General features: G+C 39.0%; 3 protein-coding genes across 6 annotated transcripts; all 3 read right to left on the bottom strand.

Moving 5' to 3' along the window:
* Positions 1–1,413: 1,413 nt before the first annotated feature.
* Positions 1,414–5,364, bottom strand: cdc45 (CDC45 cell division cycle 45 homolog (S. cerevisiae)). Its single transcript, XM_020930294.2, has 18 exons — positions 5,186–5,364; positions 5,046–5,105; positions 4,851–4,943; positions 4,636–4,773; positions 4,399–4,545; positions 4,260–4,318; positions 4,138–4,186; positions 3,637–3,698; positions 3,506–3,556; positions 3,316–3,435; positions 3,068–3,199; positions 2,882–2,980; positions 2,646–2,807; positions 2,428–2,566; positions 2,258–2,341; positions 2,071–2,189; positions 1,806–1,882; positions 1,414–1,617 (listed from the first exon to the last, which is right to left on the bottom strand). The coding sequence occupies exons 1-18, from the start codon at positions 5,234–5,236 to the stop codon at positions 1,553–1,555; spliced, it is 1,707 nt and encodes a 568-aa protein (XP_020785953.1). The 5' UTR covers positions 5,237–5,364; the 3' UTR covers positions 1,414–1,552.
* An 80-nt stretch (positions 5,365–5,444) lies between these two features.
* Positions 5,445–8,555, bottom strand: plpp5 (phospholipid phosphatase 5). Its single transcript, XM_020930400.2, has 8 exons — positions 8,450–8,555; positions 7,783–7,900; positions 7,568–7,676; positions 7,346–7,436; positions 7,194–7,257; positions 6,984–7,108; positions 6,712–6,882; positions 5,445–6,639 (listed from the first exon to the last, which is right to left on the bottom strand). Exons 2-8 carry the CDS (start codon positions 7,851–7,853, stop codon positions 6,470–6,472), a joined length of 801 nt encoding a protein of 266 aa, XP_020786059.1. The 5' UTR covers positions 7,854–7,900; positions 8,450–8,555; the 3' UTR covers positions 5,445–6,469.
* Positions 8,556–9,819: 1,264 nt separating this feature from the next.
* On the bottom strand, positions 9,820–23,836 carry nsd3 (nuclear receptor binding SET domain protein 3). 4 transcript variants are annotated; one of them, XM_055162175.1, is made up of 25 exons: positions 23,520–23,836; positions 21,712–22,559; positions 21,267–21,530; positions 21,039–21,201; positions 20,786–20,940; positions 20,024–20,629; positions 19,689–19,866; positions 19,479–19,579; positions 19,341–19,386; positions 19,128–19,258; positions 18,922–19,047; positions 18,719–18,845; positions 18,431–18,631; positions 18,178–18,357; positions 17,717–17,863; positions 16,266–16,422; positions 15,529–15,731; positions 15,339–15,451; positions 15,098–15,244; positions 14,899–15,021; positions 14,456–14,572; positions 14,170–14,311; positions 13,977–14,083; positions 13,388–13,592; positions 9,820–12,793 (listed from the first exon to the last, which is right to left on the bottom strand). In XM_055162175.1, the coding sequence occupies exons 2-25, from the start codon at positions 22,513–22,515 to the stop codon at positions 12,522–12,524; spliced, it is 4,815 nt and encodes a 1,604-aa protein (XP_055018150.1). In that variant the 5' UTR covers positions 22,516–22,559; positions 23,520–23,836; the 3' UTR covers positions 9,820–12,521. The 4 variants fall into 4 exon arrangements, with proteins under 4 accessions (XP_055018150.1, XP_055018152.1, XP_055018151.1 ...); XM_055162177.1 differs by having other exon boundaries at positions 17,717–17,740; XM_055162176.1 differs by having other exon boundaries at positions 19,689–19,863.
* Between the last annotated feature and the right edge of the window lie 6 nt (positions 23,837–23,842).

Below are 23,842 nucleotides of genomic sequence, written 5' to 3'. Positions count from 1 at the left end.
TTAATCAGTTACCCCCACCCTCTTGTCAAAGAGTTTTTTGTAGCCTTGCCTGGCAGTATGGCTTTATGGTCTGTAGAGACAGTCAGATGACACCACTTGGCCAACTAAGTCAGTCAGTCTGTGGAGGCAACACAGCTCACAAAAATGTATGATTATAAAGTTTTTTAATGAATGTCATAGTCTGGAACATTCCAATAACATCTCCATAGCAGAAAATAGTAGTTACACATTATCAGTGTTGGGGAGTAACAGATTACATGTACCGGAGTACAAATTATGAGTAACTGTATTCAGTTACATTTACTGTTTCAGGGAGTGGTAATTGGATTACAGTTACTTTGTTGAAATAAATGGATTACACGGTGGTATTTTCTTGTTTTCACATTTTGGGCTAAACCAGGACTAAACCAGGACTAAAACAAGGTCTAAACCAGGACTAAACCAGGTCTAAACCAGGACTAAAACCAGGACTAAACCAGGACTAAAACCAGGACTAAACCAGGACTAAAATGAGATCTAAACCAGGACTAAAACGAGGTCTAAACCAGGACAAAACCAGGTCTAAACCAGGACTAAACCAGGACTAAAACCAGGACTAAACCAGGACTAAAATGAGGTCTAAACCAGGACTAAACCAGGACTAAACCAGGTCTAAACCAGGGCCAATCTGAAGAGAGCAAACATGAATTTTCAGGATGTGGTCATGTAGTTTTAAAAAACATGACAATATTAAGTAATCCAAAGTATTCAGATTACATTACTCACTTTAAGTAATTTAATGGATTACGTTACAAACTACATTTTGGGGTATGTAATCTGTAATCTGTAGCGGAATACATTTTAAAAGTAACCTTCCCAACACTGCACATTATACCATTTATCAGGGGTGGATGTGATGCCACCAGGCCAAATTACAGGTCAGATGTGAGATTACAGTAAGAATGCATTTTTATTAGCAAGTTCAGTGCCATAGTGTGGAATATTAGAGACAAAGCAGTTATATTAATGGAGACAAGCAGGTGGAGGACCCTCTACTAGTAAAATGATAAAAATGGACCATCAAGTTTTCAAGTTTCAACTCAACAACTATTTGAAGCAACATAAAAAGAGATCAATTGGGATCAGCTTCTGGCCCAACCCAAATGTTACTGCCAGAATCCCACTCTGCCAGGTATCTGATTTATGACTGGAATGAAGGTGGGTAGATTTCTAATAAACTCCCTGTAGCCCCTTACCAATGAAAAACCCTTAACTTCTGTTACTCTAAGGGCCAACTGGTTTCTAAGAATATTGCTCAACAAGAAATGCTAAACTGATGAAAGATCTGCTGCCAAAAAACACCTAACAGAATTAAAACCACTAAATAGCAACTTCACTTTTCAAAATGAAGTTTAAAAATTATAATTCAGTAAGTGCAGTCAGAACATAAAAGTTTATTAAATACATAAAACATCATTCATAAAAAAATGCAATTCTGACATATAAACGGATAAAAGGGCAATTAAAAACATTTACACATATACAAGTACAGAGACTCCAGACAGAAGTGTTTTCAGGACAGTAGAGTAATAAGTGCATCCAGGAACTTGCTTCTGTCCTCCATTTTCAGCTCAATTACTGCAAGAAAAAAAAAAATCTAAATTCCATTTGTCAACTTTAATTGCTGAACAAGTGCACCACCTAGTGTCCAAACATCATAAAGTGAAGTGAAGTCTTAAAAAAAATTCTGTATATTGAGAAAGCCTTTCTGTGTTAATTTCACTTGCTTGAATTAACTCAACAGCATAATGAACCATTTCACTTACTTGAAGTGTCAAAGTGGTTGTGCAGAGTTCTGGAGCTGGTGCTCTCTGCTGCTTTCTCAAAAGCTCGACCGAAAAAACTGAGGAAAAAAAGATTTATGTTATGCTTTTTATGCTTAAGTCATGAGAACACACACAAAAGATTATGCATATATTTTTCTTATGTAAAAACACAGACAACATTAATAATTACAACACAATTCTGTTAATGGATGACATGTTCAATCTTTTACTCCAGCACCTCATTTTACAAATAAAAAGGACTCACTTTTTCTTATCTGATGTTTCCGATTCTGGTGGAATTCCAGCCACAATGACAGTTCCCTTTTCGATATCCTTTGGAGCAGCCATAATCAGAGGCAGCAGTCTGCAGCGTTTATTTCTTGTCTGATTCACATAAACAAAATAAGTATAGTGGATGAAATTTTAAATGTGTATAGTCTTAAAATGCTTACAGATTGGACAAAAGCCTTGAGGAGGTACTTGCAGAGCAGTGTTAGCGCCAATGGCTTTGAAAAGAGCTTCACATCGGGAGTCCCCTATTAAAAAAAGAAACAGAGGTTTAAAAAAAAAGATTGAAAAAATATAATTTACCCGTTCACGTAAAATATTTGTAATAAAGTACCTCCATAAGATAGCAGTAGAGGAAAGGGCCCTGGGACAGGATGAGGTTCGTGCAGATGCAGCTTGCCACAGTTTGCTGAATCGCCATCAGCTTCTTTTTGGCCAAGTCAATACCTGAATGAAGTCTTTCAAGGTTACTTCTGCAATAAATAAATAAATAAAATAATAGTTTATAAGTGCCACTATCCTTTTAAAAGGTTTTATTTTTATCTCACACACCTGGACAGGGAATCAAGAGCTTTAATGAAGTTATCGCCGTCATTCTCGTCTTTCTCCGTGCTCTCCAGCACAGCAGCTGTAGCATGGACCATGTCGCTGGCCAAGAAGCGGTTCTTAAACCCAAAGTGGACCCCAAATGTTTGGATGCGGATGTCCTTCATGCTTTAAAGAAAATAGGGCCAGTCAGAATCTATTTTGTACAACGGTAAATTATTATAACTGAATTAAATATGCACCCGTATTTATTGGAAGATTCTTCAATGATGTCCCTAAGATTTTCTTTGATTGATATGTCCATGGAGTTAAACTTCTGCCTTACTTGCTTGAGAGGTAAACTGTAAATGTTTTGTTAAATTAAAATAAACAAAAAAGAAAAAAAAAAGTTGTACACAATATCTTGCTTGTAAAAGTTGTGAACTCACCCCATGTCAGCAAGAAACTCCTGAAGCTTTTTCTGCCCATTGAGAGTCCATAATTTGAAATTACACGTCGTGTAACAGGAATTACAGATGCTTTCATAAAGAGACCAGTGCTGGTAAAGAGTAAGACGTAGACTAAAGATATTTGTTAAAAAAAAAAAAGGGCAATATCTTGAAAAAAGGCACATAGGTTTTCAGACAATACAAACACTTGCTTCATCAACACAGGATGTGCAAAAAGCAAAGGATACTCATATTCAAATGATATTCTCATACAGTCGATGGAGAGAGAGTTTTCTTCATCTTCATTTTTGTGATTATGACGAGACACATGGCGTTGTAAAGTAGCAACATCTGTAATATACTTCATACTGGAAGAGACATGTTTTTATGTAAAATCCTACAAAATTGTACTTGATCATGGATGAATAATTCTCTTACTGTGTGATTTTATCATGAACCCACTGATCTGTGAGACCAATGATGGACCACCTAAAAAGGAAACATTTGTAACCTTTAAACTTTTTAAACAGATAACATCTATACAGAATATTTAAAAAGGCAACATTTACCAGAGCATGTCTTTGGTGTCTTTTGATAAAACCCAAGCCAGTTCGAAAAACATCATGGAAGCCTGATGGAAAAACAAGGACAACTGACAAACCACAATCTAAAGAAATATTGTGGAAGTGCATGGTGTTCCTTATGAGCCAGAACAGCTAATTTTATCTGTTAATTTTAGGGCTGCACCAACATCGATATTGGAGATTAGCTTCTTATATTAGCTGTATTGTATCAGTTTGTCTGATATTCTGTTTGGCCAAGTAAATAATCTTGCTACATATTTTTTATAGGACCAAAGTGGACCCAGACTGTCTTATAATGTTACTTAAAGGCTAAATAACAGTTACAAATAATAATAATAATAATAACAACAACAACAATAACAATAATAATAATGTTTTTGATGGTGATACTGGGTATGGGCTGATACAATATTATTTGGCTTTAAGTAACAGAAAAGGCTAGATATGTGCATCTCTTTAATAATTAATAGTTAATATGACACTCACAGAAGTCCCATGATATTCATACTGCTCATAATCAAAGAGGATTTCCCTTCTGTAAAATGTAAGAAGAAAATGTTTAATTACATATACTTTGCAAAGTACTGTAAGAAAGTTACCAGTACAACCTTCGTGCTTCCCACTCCCTCTTCGCTCGTTGTCGTTCAATTCTTCTTTCCATTGCACCCTGACAAATATTAAACAAAATATATCACTTTTAATGCTACGGCACGAACACTATGCAGTATTTTACATGCTTGAACAAACCTCATCAAATCGTTTCCTCTTGCCAGATGGTTCTGAGCCTTCATCACTCTCATTCCCAGAATCATCCTCTTCCTCCTCTTCATCTCTAAAGATATCATCATAGGAAGGCACACCGAGGTCGTCGTCTTGTTTGATCAATAGTTTCACCTTAAGAATAAAGTCAACGTAAAAAACAAACAAACAAAAAACACGTATACAAAAGCAGTTGGATAGGAAGTTTCTAGTGATGAAGTTAACCTGGCTGTCATTGTAGACATTGACCACATCTACTGGCCTGTGGGTGTCACAAATAAAAAATATGGTGTCATCGTCAGGCTGCAGCATCTCAAGGAGGTCCACATTAGCTCCACAGTTAATAAGAACGAAGTAGCGAAACTAAAACACAAACAGAACAAAATTAAAAACAACTTACTACACTGTGTGATCTTCAGTTATCCAGAAGAAGGACCAACCTGTTCTTTGTGCTCAAGGAAAGCTGTGCCTAGATCCTGCCATCCAGTAACAGGCACCAGAGTGTACTGTACTTGATCGCAGTGGAAAAGAGCCTACAAACAACGTGTATAATTTTACCTTTGACGAGTGGATGAAAGAAATTGCGAATTGTGTGCTTATGAATAAACAACGTATAACTAGGCCGGATCCTTTACCTGTAATATCTTACAAGCGCAAAGAGCGTCAATATCTGCTGCAACGAGGAGGGCAACTCGCTGGAAAATCAATGAGAGTTATTCATATTATTGGACCGCGACTATGCGCACGACTGTGGATAAACAAATAAACTGCTTACCTGGTTGGCCACAACTTCATAAAATTCCTTTCTAATGTCCGCGATAAACATTTTTGATTGATCTGTCAATATAAAAACGTTCAACAAAACTTAAAAAAACTATAAAATCGGGCCGATGTTAGTTTCGCTTAAAGCGGACAGCTCCTGGATAATATTTGTTTCCTTGTTGGAAATGTGGCGCCAAATCCGCGCGTCACGTCCGGCGAATCACGAAACGAGCTGTGAGTTACGTCATACGCCACATCAACGAAAAAAAAAGTAAGAAATAATTTAAGACTTTATTAAGAAATTCGATCAATAATTGGAAATAGTTGGAAGAAAATAAAAACCATTGTGAGGAAAAAGCAGCTTTATATCAATGACCCGAAAACACAAACCTCACCCATAAAACAATGTTATCCCATTTCAAATGGCATAGGCCTATGTAAACAAAAGAAAATGCATGATATATGAAATCATAACACAGATGAAACATTTCCCAAAAAGAAAAACAAATGTATGTAAACCGAACATTCACACGTATTTCAAAATGGTATGAAAAGAGGTAAGGAGGTAAAGAAAGGCAGCATGCCTGTTTATAACCTTGTGCATCTTTTTTTTTGTAAAAACAAACAGAAAATAAACATCATTTTGTATAACAAGACATGTTAGAGAGCATACACTAACATGCAGTGCTCTTCATAACAATGTATTACAACAAAGTAGAAAACAAAGGCACAATGTTTTGTTTTTTGTACTACTTTGCCTGAAATTTCTGTAATTTACCTGTTTAAATACTGACCACAGCAAAGTTGCATTGACCTGTAAAATATGTTATGTCAATATAGAGCAATATCAAATACGAATCAATTATAATTTCTTCCTGGCTCAGAAAAAAACAGTCTCAAGTGTTATCTAGATCAAGGGCTGCTGTGCTGACCACCTGTGAACAGGTAACTGCATGAAACAGTGCTACATAAACATAAGAGCTTGGATTTTGGACTTGGGTTCAGTTCACAATATCTGGCATTGATCTAACAATCAGAACAGATCCCTAATCCAGCATAAAAAGTACATTTTCTGTTTGCATGTAAGGATAAAACACTAATTGCACATTTGCAAGATTTTAAAACATTGCATTGATGGTGTCTGGAAATGATTAACTTACTCAATAAGCCTGGATGTTTTATACATACTGTGCATTGTACAGTTCAGAAAAAAATTATCAGTATTAACAGTGTAAATTTGAAAAAAAAAAAAGGAATTGCGTAAAAATAGAAATATACATTATCCACAGCAGTGGTTTTACAGAGGCAGAGTGTAGCTGAAGTTGGTTAGCTTGCGTTCCTGTGCAGCTGGTACATTTTCTCTTTGACACAGAGGCCTGTGGCAGTCAGGCTCCTGAAGAGCAGGGTAGTGCTGTCTATAGCACAGCCAGGCAAATGCAAGGCCCAGGATCGAACCAACCAAAACATCTGTAACAAATTAACAAGTAAGCGTACATTATTCTATGACTGAACTGCATAACATGTTGTGTTATTTCTGACCTTGCCAGTGGTGTTTGTAGTCACAGGTTCTGGACAGGGCAATCATTGTTGCCAAGAGTAAAGGGGTGAGGAAGGCACACAGACGCCATGATCTGCCCTGTCCTGTTGGAGTGAAGCAGTGCAGTTTTCCTGCGATGTAGAAAGAGGTGAACCCCAGTCCTGCAAACGCAACTGAGAGAAAAACTTGGGGTGATTGAGACATCCTGTACCCACATCTTACGAGCTACCTTCTCTTCAACACATTAGAATGATGTAGCATTAATAGGCCTTACATGAAGAATGTCCACTGGGGAAACTCTTCCTGCCCTCGATAACAGTGTCAGGGTCGCCACTGCATCGCAGCTCTGGATTCTCAACTCCATCTGGGAAACAGCGATAGTAGAAGTCTGGTCGTGGCCTGCATACAAACCAATGCACACAACAATAAATGGATCATTTTGGAGCCATAGCAAGGGGTAGTAAGTACTCACTGTAGCACTTACCTGCCAACAATCAACTTGATAACATTTGTGAAAACACCATTTAACACCAGAGTCAGAGTCAGAGCTGAAGACAGGTCATGTGAGAATAACAAATAAAAAAATAAATACAAAACAAAACCAATCAAAATATACAGATTTTAATTGACTCCTACCAAGACAAGATTCTTTCACATCTCCCTTTTGAGTCTTCTTCATGACTGTGAAAGTCATGATCACAAGAAGTGGGGTGAAACAAGCCATACTCTGGAAGAAAAAGTTTGTGTTTGATTACCTGCATCAAAGAAGGGAGGATGATAAAGAAATGTTTTTGGAACAATATGACAAAAAGATATGGGATGATAGAGACTGACAGGGTATATAATGCGATGACCTACAAACATATGCAAGGTGGGGACATGGTCTACTTCAACGTGGTGAAATTTGTAGAGCCACATTTCTTCTGCTTGAATCTGACGGGAAAAAGGAGGAAGCTGCTCGGTCACACTATGAACAGAGCAGAGCAACTTTGAGTAAACAAACTTAATAAGTTAACAAAGTTATAACACACCTACAAATGCAGGTGCAGGATGAACCATTGTGATTAACTCACAGAAAAATAAGCAGAAGTCCGATGCGGACTAAAACCTCTAAGAGGAAACCATCAAGTCGTCTCCTCTTCATTTTTGTGTACAGGCTGGTCTTCTTTAGTCATCAGCACACAATATCTTCTACAGTAAAAGTACAATAATTTGTAAATCTTTACAGCATGTTTAGCCTAATTCTATCATTATTATTATCAACAGAAGATTTGGGGTAAATACTACAAATAATAAATAAATAAATAAATAAATAATAAATAAATAAACAAAACATAAGGAATACAATTTTAGCGCATTTGTGGCTAACAAATTGTTTCTTACCTATACTTTACAGGTTTACATAGCTGTGAACACACGCACAATGACCTTGTAAGTCTATAATAGTTTTGACAGGTGTTTGGTCAGCTTGCCTTTATATAATGCTGCATCAGTGTAATTAAAATTTAGTTTGACACTAATTTCTATTTAATGCAAATTCTTGTTTCCGCATTGTAGTACAATTTAAATGCCGAAACAGAACAGGACAACAGAGCAGCGGCAGTCTGCTATATCAAGGATTTCAACAGAGGAAGCCTACATGCTAGCAACATCTGTAAACAAGACATCTGGCACATTTCCGCATTCTACAAAGGACATAAAAAAGGAAAAGAAGAATTTAAGAGACGATGAATTTCTCACCATATTTGTATATTTGTACAAACTAGGCCCTGGTTTTTCGGATCTTGAGGAAGAGTGAATCACCTGAATGTGTGAAAGATGCAGAAGAGACGAGCATTACGTGAAGATAACGCAAATACTTCCGAATAGACCCTTTCAAAATAAATGAACATACAAACTACAAACCCTACAAGTATACATTTTTAAATTTCCTTTATTTTTTTAAATATAGCTATCCCTTCAAGTAATGCCTACATATTTTCCTAAACTGGTGCATATGTGTTTTATCTGATGTGCAACTACATAAAACGTGATTTATTCTAGAGATACACTGGGCTGTAACACTATACACTACAGTCTATGGTGAATACACAAAGGTTGCTAAAAATGCCACGTCAAGTTCACGCTCGCCGCAACGTTTGGCATTAAAAGTTGCCTGGCAAGAATGGCAGGCAACCTTAAAGGTGCATTATGTAACCTTTTTGATGGAGAGTCCGCCACCTGCACGTTTCCATCAAGATTATATTGCTTTGTCTGAAATATTCCATCCCTTTACCTATCTTGCACTTCTACAGCTGCAGTTTTATTGCTCAGAATTACCTTTAAAAAATCATGCTGTAAGTGGGGTCACTTCTCTACAGATCTGACCTGTAACTTGGAGGACATCACCTGGTTGTTTCTAATGTGGGGACAGGTTTAACCCATACAATGCACCATTCCAGACAAAGCAATACCATTTCTACAGAAGCAAGCAGGTGATGGACCCTTCCCCTAGTGCACCTTTAAATTGGTTTGTGCAATTTAATTTTAAATACATAAGCATAGGAATTAAAAAGGTCTTCAGGAGGAGATCGTGATTAGTCAGAGTAGTTGCAATTAAATCATACATTAGTCAGCTGAAAAGCCCACACTGGAGTCATGAAGGATGCCAAGTTTTTTCCCAAAGACAGAGAATTGGAATACTGTTTTATAAAATGTTATGTGGTGTAAATTTGGCCCAGGACAAGTTTCACTGAGACAGAGTACACCTTTATTAAAGTCAAACTTCAGGCATGTCTGAACTCTTCAAACTCACTTTAGAATGAAAAAAGACAGAATCAATATCTTCAAATAAAAAGACAGTAATGTACAAAAAGAGTGTCGCTGCAACACTCACACACATTAAGCAGAATTGTACAGGCAAAAGAGCACGCGCACAGTAACATGATCCTATGCAAGTTCAATGCAAACTATTTACAAGATTTCAACAATATGCAGTATGCTTTAACACAGGTTAAACAGTACGTATGCAACATGTTTTGTGTTCATCCACGTTTAAATTGAAGCAACACCAAGAGATAAATATGATCCCAGTTACTGTAAGTTATTTTACCATAAGTAAAAGAGATAGGTGCTTATAAAGATGTTTATTTATTATTTCAACACTATTCCTCTGCCGACAGCATGACAAACGTAAAGACAGGTTTGAACATTGCACAGAAAGACATCACAGTGAACTGAAACATGCCCTGCTTTGACAATGGGGCTGCTCTTTAAGTGACTATAAAAATGCGAATTGAGTAAAACCTTGGGCATTTAGAAAACCTTCAGGTTGCATAAGGGACACTTAAATCAGACTAAACATGCACTATTTTCAAAAACATGTCTGGGCACTATAACAATAATAAACCAACAAATCATTCACAACACAGTAACAGAAGTTAAGTGTAAAATAGGCATAACAATACTGCTGTTGCATCAACTGTGATGGACCTTAGAGTGGCACCAAGTTGTGTGTGCAGACAAAACAAAAAAGGCTGTCGGGTATTGCAGAAGCTTTGTCCAAAAGTAAAATGTTGGCATGTTTAATATGGCAAACATAAATGAAATTAAGCAGATCAAAAACAAACTAAAGCTACCAGTGAGGCATTGTTTTGAAATGCTAATCACAAACATGACTGCAATGACGTCAGCTCTAAAAAAAAATAAAAATTCAAGTTTAGTTGTTTAACACAACATTTCTTTATGTAACATAAAAGTGCCTTCAAAATTCGCCCAAGCGAAAAGAACTACAAAACAGAAAAGAACAGTCAAAATGATATTTTGAAGTTACTGTTTTAGTACAGAAGTGTCCACTTCTGCTAATATTAAGTTAAACCGAAGTAGCTGCTTACGGTAGTCTATGATTCTTTCCACCGTAGTGCCTCCATTGGTTCAGATATGTGGCACATTTTTCAGTTCCTAAGCCACTACCCTTCTTTATTCAAAACTAAACATTTTAATAGTTCGGTTTAAACACTGTTTTAGGGCAGAAGAGGACACCAAATAGTGCCATTTAATTGACAAGGCAAACACTTGTTTGTCAGATAATGAGTCAAAGAGTGAATCCTAAATTGTACAAATTTGTATCAAACCAAAAAAAATTAAAAATCTACATTCCTACATTGAACTGCTTTGAATACCAAAGATTAAACCAAAATACATGAGCAGCACCTTATACGAAATGGTGGTGGAGTCCTTACACCAATTATACAAAACGGAGAACTGTATGACTACATATAGATTATGTAAAACTCACCATTTTAAATAGTGTCACTTACACCTTAATGGAGATAAGAGACAGATTACTGCACTAGTGTCTGAAAAAATGGTACAAAAGACGGTGCATTGAATACAAAAGATTTTGATTTGACAGATGAGCGATAAAAACACTGTACATAAGTTTGCCTTTGTACACGATACTGACTTGTGTCTGTATAAAGCCCAACCTAGTTCAAAAGAAGTTCCTCAGTCACTGTCTGCAAACATCAAGGGCTCATCTTTCCTGTAACACATCATCAGACCACCAGTCCCAAAAAGCTTAGGCCACTTTTCCCAGTACCACGCCTAGCGCCCAGCACGCTCCTGGTCAAGAGAAACCGGTAACACCACAGTTTAAGTCCCGACATGAAGAAGAGGTATCCATTTTAAACACCTATGTTATATATCTGTATAAGCATGACCTATCTAGGTGTTCAGTATCAAGCAGTGTGAAAGTGCTATTCAGAAAAGTATGGCGAATTAGAAAGGGAAAAAGAAAATAAAGCAGTCACAGTACACACAGTTACTGAATGGGAGTGCATGTGAGCAGTAGTTTTAGTGCAGCCAGAATCGTGTGATCCTTTATGCTCATTAACAATACTTTGACAGCACCAGTTTTCACTATCTGGGCCCTTCAGTCTACAATGGTACTATCAGTTAAATGTATGGTGGAAATGAAAAGGATTTGTTTTAAAAAGACACAGCGGCTCCGCCTTCCAATCCTAGTATTTTACACTAATATGAGCCAATTACAGTATGTACAAAATGCAATGGCTAGTGAAACTGGCAAAATAAAAGTCACAAGAACTCCTGTAATGTCAAAACATTACACTATATACCATAATATTTCACCTTATTATGATTATTTTCACAAGGCGGTCTGTGTAATGCTTAACACCAAAACAAACGTAATACACCACTCACTGAGATGAAGTGAGAGAATCTGTCTGTAAACATTAACAAACATAGATACTGTATATAATTATATTCATCTATACTCATAAGTATATTCAAACCAGGAGTTGGAATGTAGAGTGGTCCTGAAGCTTTTCCCCCTTACTTTTTTTTCTTTTGGGGAAAAGCTCAACATGAAGACAGATGGTGTCAGGAGTGATCATTGGTCATGTTGGAAACAGAGAAAGGCAGGCTTTTCAGCTGATCAAACTAACGTTCTAACTTTCTTAAATCCAATTCCTTTTCTCATTGTTGATAAAAGGTATGCTGACAAGTTATGTCCCACCACTGTAAAAATATAAAATAAATGTAATGTAGAATTCTGGGCCCTTCAAAGGGCACTGGTGAGCTGCAGAGAACGTCATAGCAAAGGAGGAGGTATACAGCGCCAATGATGCCTGCTAGGGTCCCACACCAACAATCCAATCACTCTGCCCTCTCCACAGCACTGAAAAGGTGTTTACTGATCTGAAATGCGCCGAAACTTTTGAAATCTGTTCTGTTCTTCAGATTGGAAGGAAGATAGGACGGTTGTAGCCAGCAGGAGCACACATAACATGAGGTATAAGGAAAATCAAAGTCACTTTGAGTCATGCTGGCCAGACTCCGTATTGGGCTCCTCCTTGACTCTGGTGTGGCTGTGGGGCAGAAGGGGGTGCTGGGTGGGCCTGGGGGAGCTGCTCAGGGGGTTCAAAGGGTTGTGATTGGAGCAACAAAGACGCTCCTCCAGTGAGGAGACTGTGAGGGACCCTGCTTCATGCTCCGGGCAGAAAGATCGAGGGCAGAACTCACACAATGAAGAGGCTGGAGACCCACACACGCTGCAGTCGTGCCACGGACACTCCCACCGCCCTGCACACACACATTTTCACAGGACTATTTGTAAAAAAAAAAGGTTTAATTCATTGTTATTGCTATATGATCAAGGACACACATAAATTATTATTTTACACATTTTAAATAGCAAAATGAATCTGAAACAATTTAATGATAGAAACATGTTTGTTGACATCTGGATTATACATGCAGAGTGGATTTCCACCTCCTCAATTACCATAAATATCATTACAAAAAAGAGCAGTGCTACTTAAACTGTGCTGACAGACTCGCATACAGTTAGCTACAGCTCACTGTAGTAAGCAACAGTTTCTCTTTCAAAAATGTTGCCATATGAATATGCAACTCTGCTCATGTCACGTGTATCAGTTTAAGAAAAAAAGGAATGTAAGAGGTAGGTGAAAAATGAAATTAGAACCTAAAATGATTATGAAGATTGCAGAAACATGAATGAGATATAACTTTGAGTGAGTTACTGAGGGAGAAAAATGTTATAACATGATTAAAGGTCTTAAAAGATGATTTTGCAAAATATGTCTCCTTTAGATGGATCTTTTCTTGTATTTATATTGCATGGACACATAGAGGAATCTGGTGTGTTATTCTGACCGTATGGTGGCTTGGTGAGGCTGAGACACAGGAGATGGTAGGCTTTGGGACAGTCCTTGCGATCACACATGACAAGCTCCCCGGCTTCTCCACAACAGAAACATGAGTACTCATGGGACTGCTTTCCCTCAAGTCGCAGCTTCCGCTTCTTGGGTTTTAACTTGGAATTTTTTGCTTTCTCCTCTTTTTCCAAAACTAGAGCACTCTGGTGAAGAAATACATAAAATACCACACATTATATCACACTGAAAAAATGTATTATAAGGTGCACTATGTAAATATTCTGGTGGTGAGTCCTCCAGAGTGTTTTTTGGATGGAGATGTTGCCTGCAATGTTCCAACTTATGACATTAAACCCATGTATCTCGAGACAAGCAGGTGACACCACCAGGCCAAGTTAAAAGTCAGTTCTATGGAGAATCAACCTTGCTCATGGTAAAAATACATGTTTTTAAGGTATTTTTAAGCAGTAAAAAACAACTGCAATGTCATGACATCTTCATGGAGACAAGCAGGTAGCAGATCCCGAGAAAAGTGACATGATACTCCTTTAACAAGTTTACATTGTTTAATGTTAAATGGCTCTCACTGTTGGTTGCACCCCGAGGTATCCAGAACAGTTGTCTGATCCACAGTGACATGATGTCCTCCTGTTCCCGACGCAGTGTAGGTTATAATTGAAAGTCAGCTCTGTTCCTGCAGACACATCAGGCAGAGGATTACACATCTACAACATGTGATGTGTCCACATATATGACTCAATAGCAAAAGACTTTACTCACCAGCTTCAATATCACAAAGAGCAAAGAGCCCAATGCGCACATCTCCATTTACTGTCCATTTCTGAGTTTCACAGTTCGGGCTGCAGCTGTGGTTCATAAAGCGAGACGAGTTTCCTTTTGGGCCTGCATCGATCACACGATCCTGCAGCAAAAATAAAACAATAATAAAAAAGATTACAAGTAGCTCTATCAGTAGAATTATAACTTTAACATTCATCCATTGTTGACAATTTTATATGGGCAGAAGACCTACATATACAGGTCATCGTGGGAGAGTATAGATTACCTTGGTGAGGGTGAGCATGTAGAAGTTGGTCACATGATTTTCATGAGCTTGTTTGATTCGCTGTTGGCATTCCTCAGAGTCAATCACCTCTCCAACATATTCTGTCACAAAGTCACCCTTAAACAGGAGGAAACAGGAGTTAGTAATCATTATATACAGTATTCATTACACAGCTCTACAGTATGCGTACAGTAAAATACAAAAATCCTACAAGAGAAACTGATCAGCTAAAGAAGAGCTACAAACTACATGCAATAATGTGCATGGTATTAAGGTTCTAACTACACCAATCTAAATAACATTAACTGACCTCCAATACAAGGCATACTGGAAAATAAAGTTAATAAAAGTTAAGTATAGATCTACACTTCTTTCATGCAGGTTTAAAATATAAATCTGTAATTTCCAATAAAAATTGTAAAATAAATCAATGTAAATCATACCTTTCTCAGAGCCTGATTGGTTCGTAGGCCCCAGCCACAGACCTCAGTCTTAAACACTTCTGTCTCTGCATACATACGCTTAGAGAAGCACTGGTTCTCACAGCTCTCACCTGCAGGACACACCTGTACAACACCCCAAGCTTTAGTTAGCTTAGCTTTAGTTTTAATTTTGGCTCCAGAACAGACAAGAGACACTGACCTGTGGGTGACACTCATACTGCAGCATACGGTTCAGACACTGGGAGTCCAGACCACACGGGTGCTCATCAGTGGGCTTGCAGTTACACCGGGGAACTTCCGACAAATCTGCTACATGCATCTGGACTTTGCCCACAGGTTTATTCGACTAAACATAACAAAGAATATGATTTTTATAATAAATATAGTAAACTGAATGTACTACTAGCTACATCTAGTAATTATACACTACATTGTATTACCTTGATAAACTTGTATGGTGGGGGTTTGCGAGAGTTGCGTTCCTGCTCTAAGGCTTCTCTGCTCTCTCTTTGAGCCTTAAGTTCTTGAAATCTCCGCGCTGCTTCTTCAAGAGCTGAAGAACATAGAAATTATGATTTATAGGCACAGCAAAATAAAACAATTGTGTCGAAAGTAAAATGGTAGCATTACCTTTCTTAAATGTTTTATTGACGTTGATCTGACCAGTGACAAAGTTCTTATCATTATCTACATAAGGAAACACACGCCCCTGATTGATCCAGTAGTAGTCATGAGAGCCAAAGAAGAAGACTGGGAAGTCCCCAATGTCATGACGAAGGCTCTGAATGTTTGATGGCACCAAGCGAGGATTGCAAATCTCAGCTGGCCACCATCTTCAATAAATGAAAGACTTTTGTTAAATAATAAATAATAACACAACACACATTTATAATTTGAATAAATAACAGTTACTATAAACCATAAAAACATAAATTATATTGATATTAACTAATCAAAAAGTCTCTTAAATTGCGTATGACAGATTTTTATGATTCTCTGATTTTGACTTAATTTGGTGGGACTAGAACTATTAAATTTAAGTAACGTTAGATGACTCAAATAGCAATCTGATGACATCACACTCGGGAGAATTCTGTCTAAAGGTTAGGCCCAATCTACAAGAAAAAAACAATTTTTTTCTTTATCATTATTTCAACAAAATAAAGGCATTTCCTTAGATTTATATTTGTCAGATAATAATTTCTGTGTATATTTAAGGCAAAAAAAATGGAAAATGAGTGTGGATGTTTTTTGCAGAAGTCTTAAATATAATGAATTGTGTTTTAGTAAAATGAGTAGTCTAACCTGTCATAGGCACTTTAAGATTGATCTAATAAAATTATTTGTATGGGGTAAACTGTACATACCTGTAATTACCCAGTTTGACCCAGACAATTTGTTTGTAATGAGGTTTCCTCCCGGCTTTGCAGTCACTGCAAGACCACGGCCCGTCTGGCAGCTCCATCTCCAAACACTCCGGGTGGAAGGAGGCCGGACAAGAGTCACAGCACAGCAACTTGCCCCCTACAGTTGTGTAAGTGTGTTAATATGTGTGTGTGTGTTTTTATGTGTGCGTGTGTGTGTGTGTATATGTGCACAAGATTATGCATGTGCGTGTGTGCAAGTGTGCATGCATGGTGGGGAAAGGAAATGCAAAGAAAGGAGTGCATGATTAGGCAATGCACCTAAAACGTAAAATCCTCTGAATCTTATTTGCAGACATGACAATGCTGAAAAACAATAAAAGGTGTTTAAACTGTGCATTCAATGTTTGGGCGTTTGCTGCAATGAACAGACTGACACGTTGACAGTTTCTGTAAACAGCTTTGCTGCATGGTAGGCCCGCAGAGCTGAAAAAGCCTTATTGTGTACAACAGAAATACAGTATATGTCTGACAATCAGATTCAGAGCACTGTAGTGAGGCCAGCCTATGGGTTCATGCAGCAGCACAGGGATAAAGCCAGAGGTTAAAATAGGAATAACAAATTATTGGCAAAAAGCAGACATGCAATTTTGTCCATCACATATTCTACACAGACCTGCTTGTATGGAATCATATAGGGAAAAAAATATTTTAATTTTCTTCAGATTTTGGTCATAATAGTGACTGTTCCTTTGTGACCCATTGTAAAATAGATATGGTTAAAAAAGTTCCATTCAAGTCAGGTCAAAGCTTTAAAAGTTGTTACCAAATATAAAAAAGGCAAGGGAAAAAAGCTTGCTGTGATAAAGGGAGTGGGATTGGACAACAAACAAGGCCCGGTACGAGGCAACGAAGCAAAGCACTTCTAGCTGCAATAAGCTCCACAAAGCAGACAGGCAGAACCAGACCAGTGCTACAGAAAGAGCAATGCCAATTACGGGACCCCCATCAGAAAGACATCTCCACTAAAGAAGAATCATTACAGCTAAGCGTTTGTCACTTTGTCACCAACAAGAGCTCGTGATTCACAGCTAGATCAATGCAGTGCTTGAATCATCTTCATATTAAGTGTCATGCAAGAATGACTTTTAACAAATGATTGTTATCTGTCAAACAATGGCAGCTTTTTGGTATTTTTAAAGCTAAGAATGTGTCTTTGTGCTTTGAAAACACAGCCTTTTAAGGCCATTGCATAGGACAATGTGAAAAACATTCTTGCATCATGCCAATGTTCCATCAAAGTATCAAGGAACCTTGAAACTTTAGAATTTTGCTTTGCAAATACTGGGTTATTATGGGAGCACATTAGACATAAAGTAAAAAAGAAAAACTGAACAGAGCAGGCACAACAAACACAGGCCAGTTGGGCAAATAAGAGAAAACTGTTGAGTTACCTTTCCCAATATTCTTTTTGGTAGCTGACGAAGGAGAGGGAATCATAGGTAATTTCAACTCAGCACGATTTGACTCAGTCAGAAGGTAGTGGGACTTATAGGCATATGAACTTAATATGGTGTCAGTAAGGTCTTGCACTAACAGCCCTACACAAGACACACAGGAAGAGACGGAGGTGAGCCACAGTCAAACTCAAAAGTATCCAAAAATCAGAAATGAGAAGGAATGAACACACACAGCCTCTCATACTCTTCAGCAAACAAAAGAATGGTAAAACAACTTATCGTTGACACAAAGAGGCTCAACAGTTCACTCAACTTTAGTTTAATAGGTAAATGGCATATGGATACGGGAGACATTTAGGTAGAGAGCAGTGTAACAGCCTGTGCATTTAGGTGCTATTACATAATTTGAAAACATTTATTATTTTAGTATATTCCAGTAGTTGAGGATAGCTTACCTCTATCACACAGGAAGCACCAGCCCACATTGACAGGTGAAGTGAGGAGGCCATTCTTCTTGGTGCTGCTGTGGCTGCTGCAGATCATAATGTGATGGGTGAGGACCACACTCCCTGCAGCCACACAGCTATCTCCAGTGTGGTAGGCAACAGGACAGCGGATACAACGCATCAGACGACCTGGACAGACAATAATTGTTATGTGTTAGAGTGCAAATAACAAAGCCCCTCTGAAATACTGTGTATATAGTACCTTTGGTGGCTCGGTGCATGTCTCTCTCCAGGCAGCAGGTGGAACAGCAGTGCTGAGGGCAGCAGAAGCCCCCCTCTTGACTGTTGGTGGTCCCAGGCAGCTTCCGAACACAGTCCATGTGATAGTAACAGCCACATCCAGTCACCGAGCAGCGAGTGACCTCTGACCCTGCCGTTTTACAACTGAAACAAGGGTGATTGCCTGGAAAAAATAGATAAGTATATATGTAACATTAAATAATCAAAACATTTTATTAGACTTTTGTTAAGATCATACGAGGTTACACACCATTTTTGCATTCTGAACAGGTGAACCTGCCTTCAGGTAAAGACGTCAAACCGAGGCACTCTAAGTGAAAGTGTCTGTTGCAGTCACCTTCACAAACAACAAGGCCCTCTCCATAGACTTCACAGATCTACACAAACATACACATATTAACTTTAAACTGGTCTGCAAAACTTACAACTGAGATGGTTTCCTGAAGGACTAACCTGGCAGACCGTGTCACTTTTCCCTGTGCTGCTGTCCTGTCGAGATAAACCAGAATCCACCGACTGAGTGTCTGAAGCATCAGCATCTGCTGCAGCTGGACTATCAAGGCTCTTACCAAACAATCCCTGAATCAATGAGTCAATGTTATTTCTATTTTATATTGCATATTTTTAAGAATTACTTTATAATGAAAGATCGATGATACCTGGGGATCACTCAGGCCTCTGGAATCTGAGTCTGAAGTGTCTCTGTACTGAGAGGAAGTGATTTCAACATCTGTAGATGCTCGGCTTCTTTTCTTTAGGGGCTTACACGCATCCGAGATCTCACTCGCTCCTACAATGACATGAGAAGCATTAGCAGCAGTAAGTTTTCTGAAATATCAATATATTTACACAGGATTTTTGCAACGAGCTACCTTTTTGGGAACCAGTTTTCTGAGTTGTCTCTGGGGCCATCTCAGCCTGTAAAGACATGTATATTTGTAACATAATAATTTTAGATTATTATTGATGGCATTTAGATTATTATTGATGGCATTTGTATAATAAATTACCTGTTCCTTTTTTGTTTTCTTCTTAGGGACAACATCACTGCCTCTCTCTGACTCAGATCTGCTTCTTACTGACCGTCTCTGTAGCTTTCTCTCCTGAGAACCTAATTCACAAACAAAGAAATTCTCAACAATTTTTTTAATAAACATAATTTTAAAATTAGGATTAGTCATAAAAACACATATGGGAGGGCGTCACTGGAATGTACTGACCATGGGGACTGCTGGGGGGAGACCCGGGGGAGGAGCTTGGTTGTGCACATCCTTCTTCACTTTGACTCACAGGAGAGTCTCTCCTCTCATCAGTCTCAGCCTCCTCCTCTGCCTCTTCGCCATCCTCTTCATCCTCCTCTTCTTCGGGACTAGGCTCTGGTTTAGCCTGGCTGTCCTGCTGAAGACATTTGTAACTAAGACTTTAAATTTTCATTAGCAATTTCTATTAAAAAATAATTATTTACTAAGCATTTTACAGATGTTTGTTTGCTTTTTCATATGATGCCATTTTTGATCTTGGATTTATTGATACTCAAAATCTCACTGTTACTAACCTCAGGAGAACAGTAGCCCAGATCTGGCTGTCGGGATTCTTTCTCTACTGGCTCCTCTTTTTCACTTTCCTTTTTTGGGGAGGATACCGTTTTTTTCTGCAGAAGAGGCCAATCACATTTTGTAATTTCCACATTTAACCTTTTCATTGTTATGGAGAGAGGTAACAATTTTCTCGCTGCTGCAGTTTTCCAGGCTCTGACAGGTGGAGGGGATTCTTCTTGAGTTTGTCCATCTGAACTGGTTTTGTGGTTCGGTGATGCTGGCTCGTCCTTTTGACTGCCCTCATCATTTGACGATTGGTTATTGTCTGTATTTGAAATGCTGCACTGTCTACGAGGCTGCAGTCGACGAGGAACTGCCTCTCGGTCCGGTGACTTGACTACTCCGTCCTCCCTTTTATTCAATGATCCACTGGATCGCCGGGTGCGTTTTTCTGGTTTGATGTTTGGTTTTTTGGAGGGTGGTGCTTCATTAGGATCAGGGTCAACATAGATGAAAGTGTAGTTGTCAATTCTCTCTTGCCGTGTCATTTTAAAGGCATCTTCAGCATGGCCTACACCAACCTCCCATTGTGCACGCTCACGTTGAGGGATAGGCTTCAGGAGCTGTAATTAAATTTAAATTAACAATTATCTTTAATTGTAATCAGAAATCATGTGTGTGAAAAGAACAAATGTGTACATCTATTGATTAAAACATTATGTAACCCCATTGCAGAATGCCATAAGTAAAGTATCTGTTCTTGTTGTAAATCCATTTACCTTTTGTTTCTCCACTTGGTTTGTGGTTTTGCGCAGCGTTTCAGCTTGAAGATCATCAAACTGCTGCTTGCCCTGGTACGTAACAATCCTTTTCTCGTGGATCCATGCACGTTCAGCTACACTCCCAAAAAACTGAACATGATACTCCCTGTGACCTGTGGAAAAACATCAGGTGATTACAATCAAAATTAATAATCTAAATTACACAGAATTTAAGCCATAGTTAAAATGTGTTTGTTAATGTTGAGCTCACCTCTTGTGTTGATGCGGGTGTGAACCTTCATCTGTGGGTCAGACGAGACCATACAAGGCCACCAGGGATAGGTCCCAACCTTGGACCACACCAGGTCTCCAATTACAAACTCCTTGCAGAAGCCCGTTTCCTGGATCACAGAAGGGTGGTGAACTTTAACAACCTGAAACAAGACATTTTAATTAGACCAAAATAAAAATATGATTAAAATCTTCAATCTTTAATGACCTGTTGTGACTTTGCTTTAGGCATCTTTGGTTCAGCTTTGATAACTGTCTTTTGGGGCTTCCCCGGCTGTGCTGTGGGTCCTTCTCTTTGTGGGAGCAGGAGTTGAGTGTCCTCTGTCTGGCTGGTTGTACCGCTGTGTTTTGTACACTGGTCCAAGCTATTTTGCTGAACATGCTGCTGCAGCTTGGCGGTCTTTTTCCTCTTTTCCTTTTTCCTTTCATGTCTGCGCTGCATCTGACCAGCTGTCTTTTTCTGCGACTCCTTCTGCACAAAAGTGAACACATGCATTGAATATAGTGTGAGACATCATCTAATGTTTCACAAAAAATAACCTTCTATGCACAAATTTTGCCTTTCAGAAAACACTTATATTTCATTAGAAATCATTGAGACCCATGAGACAGATAAAAAAAAAAAAAATCATACTTAAATTAATATATTGTACCTGCAGCTCTTGGAGCAGATCTCCGCACAACGCCGACTCAAAGAGCTCTTTGCCATTCTGATAAGTTTTAATTATTTTCAGCTTGATCTCTGGGGAGCTGGTTTTCTTCAGGACACTACTGGGTGCATTAGCCAGTGCATGGGATGGCTGAGATGAGGGGGTACTGTCCACTAGGGAAGGAGGTGGACTGGATGAAGGCAGATGCAGGGGCGGCGGTGGGGGCAGAGTATGGCTCATGATGTGGGGTGTGTGGGGCAGGTGATGCTGGGAGGGAAGTGGTGGAGGGGAGCTGTGCTGATGGATGTGAGGTTGGCTTGTGTGGTAGTGCGAAGCATGGTGCGTATGGAGGTGGTGGTGATGTGACTGATGTTGGTGGTGGATATGGGAGTGATGTGTGGGCAGAGGAGGGGATACAGGGGACAAGGGTCTCTCCTGAAGACCAGGACCCCTCAAGACAGTCCCCTCCCCTGGTAAGAGGCCATGCTCTCCATAGCCTCGGATGGCTCCATAGCCATTCGCTGAGCCATTTGGAAACTGTGAGTACAAGGAAAACTTGGTCTGTGGCTCATAAAGGCCCAAACTAGCCGGGTAGCCATTGGGAACCTGAGGCATGTCCTCTGAGGCAGATGATGGGTAGGAAAACTCAGCATCCAGGGCAGTGTTATATGAGGGCCCATCCTCGCCAGGGTCACTACCAGTGTCACAGGTGCCTTCCTGTCTGATGTTTGCCGAGTCAATAAGCTGAGGGGGTTGCTGAATTGTATTTCCCATGATCCCTTGCATGAAAGAGAAGGAGAAATCCATTGTTGAGCTCCTGCATCCTTAACTGTCTTTTTCTTTGACTGGACCTGTTAATACAAAAAACAACAACATGATTATTTTGGGTAAGGTATCAGTATCTTAAATCAATATGGATGACAAGTTGAATGACAAGATGCATTGGTGTGTAGTTCACAGATTGAAATGTACAACCAAATTCTCATGCTCATTGTGCTCTGAACTCAGGGAGGGTTGGGTTTTTCCAGTGAATGGTTAGATAATTAAATGTGGTTTTGCATAGACCTTTTGTGTATCTATGGGAGCATAGATACGTAGGCTATAAAAAATAACACAAGGCGACTTATCAATGGTGTTCCTTATAAACGGGGCTGCCCAAAGCTGGCAGAGGGTAACTGTGATGAAACTGGCATATGATAATTAGCAGTCATTCACTCCACGCACATTACAAAATAATAACTTGTTGCCAAATGTTGGTAAACAAGCAGTTCTATTAGCCCAGACAACATAAGGGCGACTGCGCTGACCAAATGTTTCAGTGAATGCTCTTTTAGCTTTCTGCGTTATTAGCCTACCACAGCTACCTGGCATCAAAGGACCAGTCCTCAAATACGATATTGCTAGAAAGGAAACACGCTCCTAAAACACACTTGCAAAGTTAATGTGTAATACAGTTTATTATTATGTAATGCTTGGACGAAATTGTTATTACAATGTCGTACACCACACATTGGAGATGATTTTAAGCTAATGTTGCTAGGCTAGCGTTCCATTGCCAATATGGCTGCCTTTGCCCCTTTAAATCAAATTGTCTGGCGTGATTAAACCACCATCACGGGCGTTTTTGTGAAAATGTGACTGCAAACACAGAGCTGGTAGAATAGATAATGCATGTATAGACCGTGGTAGGACAGTAACATGCAGTAGTGGTTAGAGAAAACACGCTTGTGGCTAGGGTGAAGACCAAAGGAGCATAGAGAGCACGGATTGATGCCGAGCCTAGAGATGCAGGGGAATAAAAATGTCAGTACCTTCAGCGTGTCCCATTCTAAACACATACACCAGCCAGCACCGTTTCCTCGCTTATTGTAGAGGGGAAAACAAAAATGAAGATACTCCTTTTATGTAGTTAAACCGCGGGCCTTCCTTTTCGTTTTGGTTTTAACGCAATTCTCAACAGAGAGGAGGAGGGGGTGTTACGCTATTTGCTCGCTACCCAATCCCTTTGCTTGGCTCTTCCTCTATGTAAGGGACAAGAGCAATTCGAAAATATCTCCAATGTGATTTTTCAGCTATATTCCGACCTGTGCTTTATTCCTATTATCCTATCTTTCAATAGCTCAATCTAGTCTTA

This window comes from Boleophthalmus pectinirostris, unplaced genomic scaffold, assembly GCF_026225935.1.
Source record: "Boleophthalmus pectinirostris isolate CB_2022bp ecotype Guang Dong unplaced genomic scaffold, ASM2622593v1 HiC_scaffold_4, whole genome shotgun sequence".
Taxonomy (NCBI): Eukaryota; Metazoa; Chordata; class Actinopteri; order Gobiiformes; family Gobiidae; genus Boleophthalmus; species Boleophthalmus pectinirostris.
Note: the sequence above shows the minus strand (reverse complement) of the source record. Positions and strands in the feature narration are given on the sequence as shown.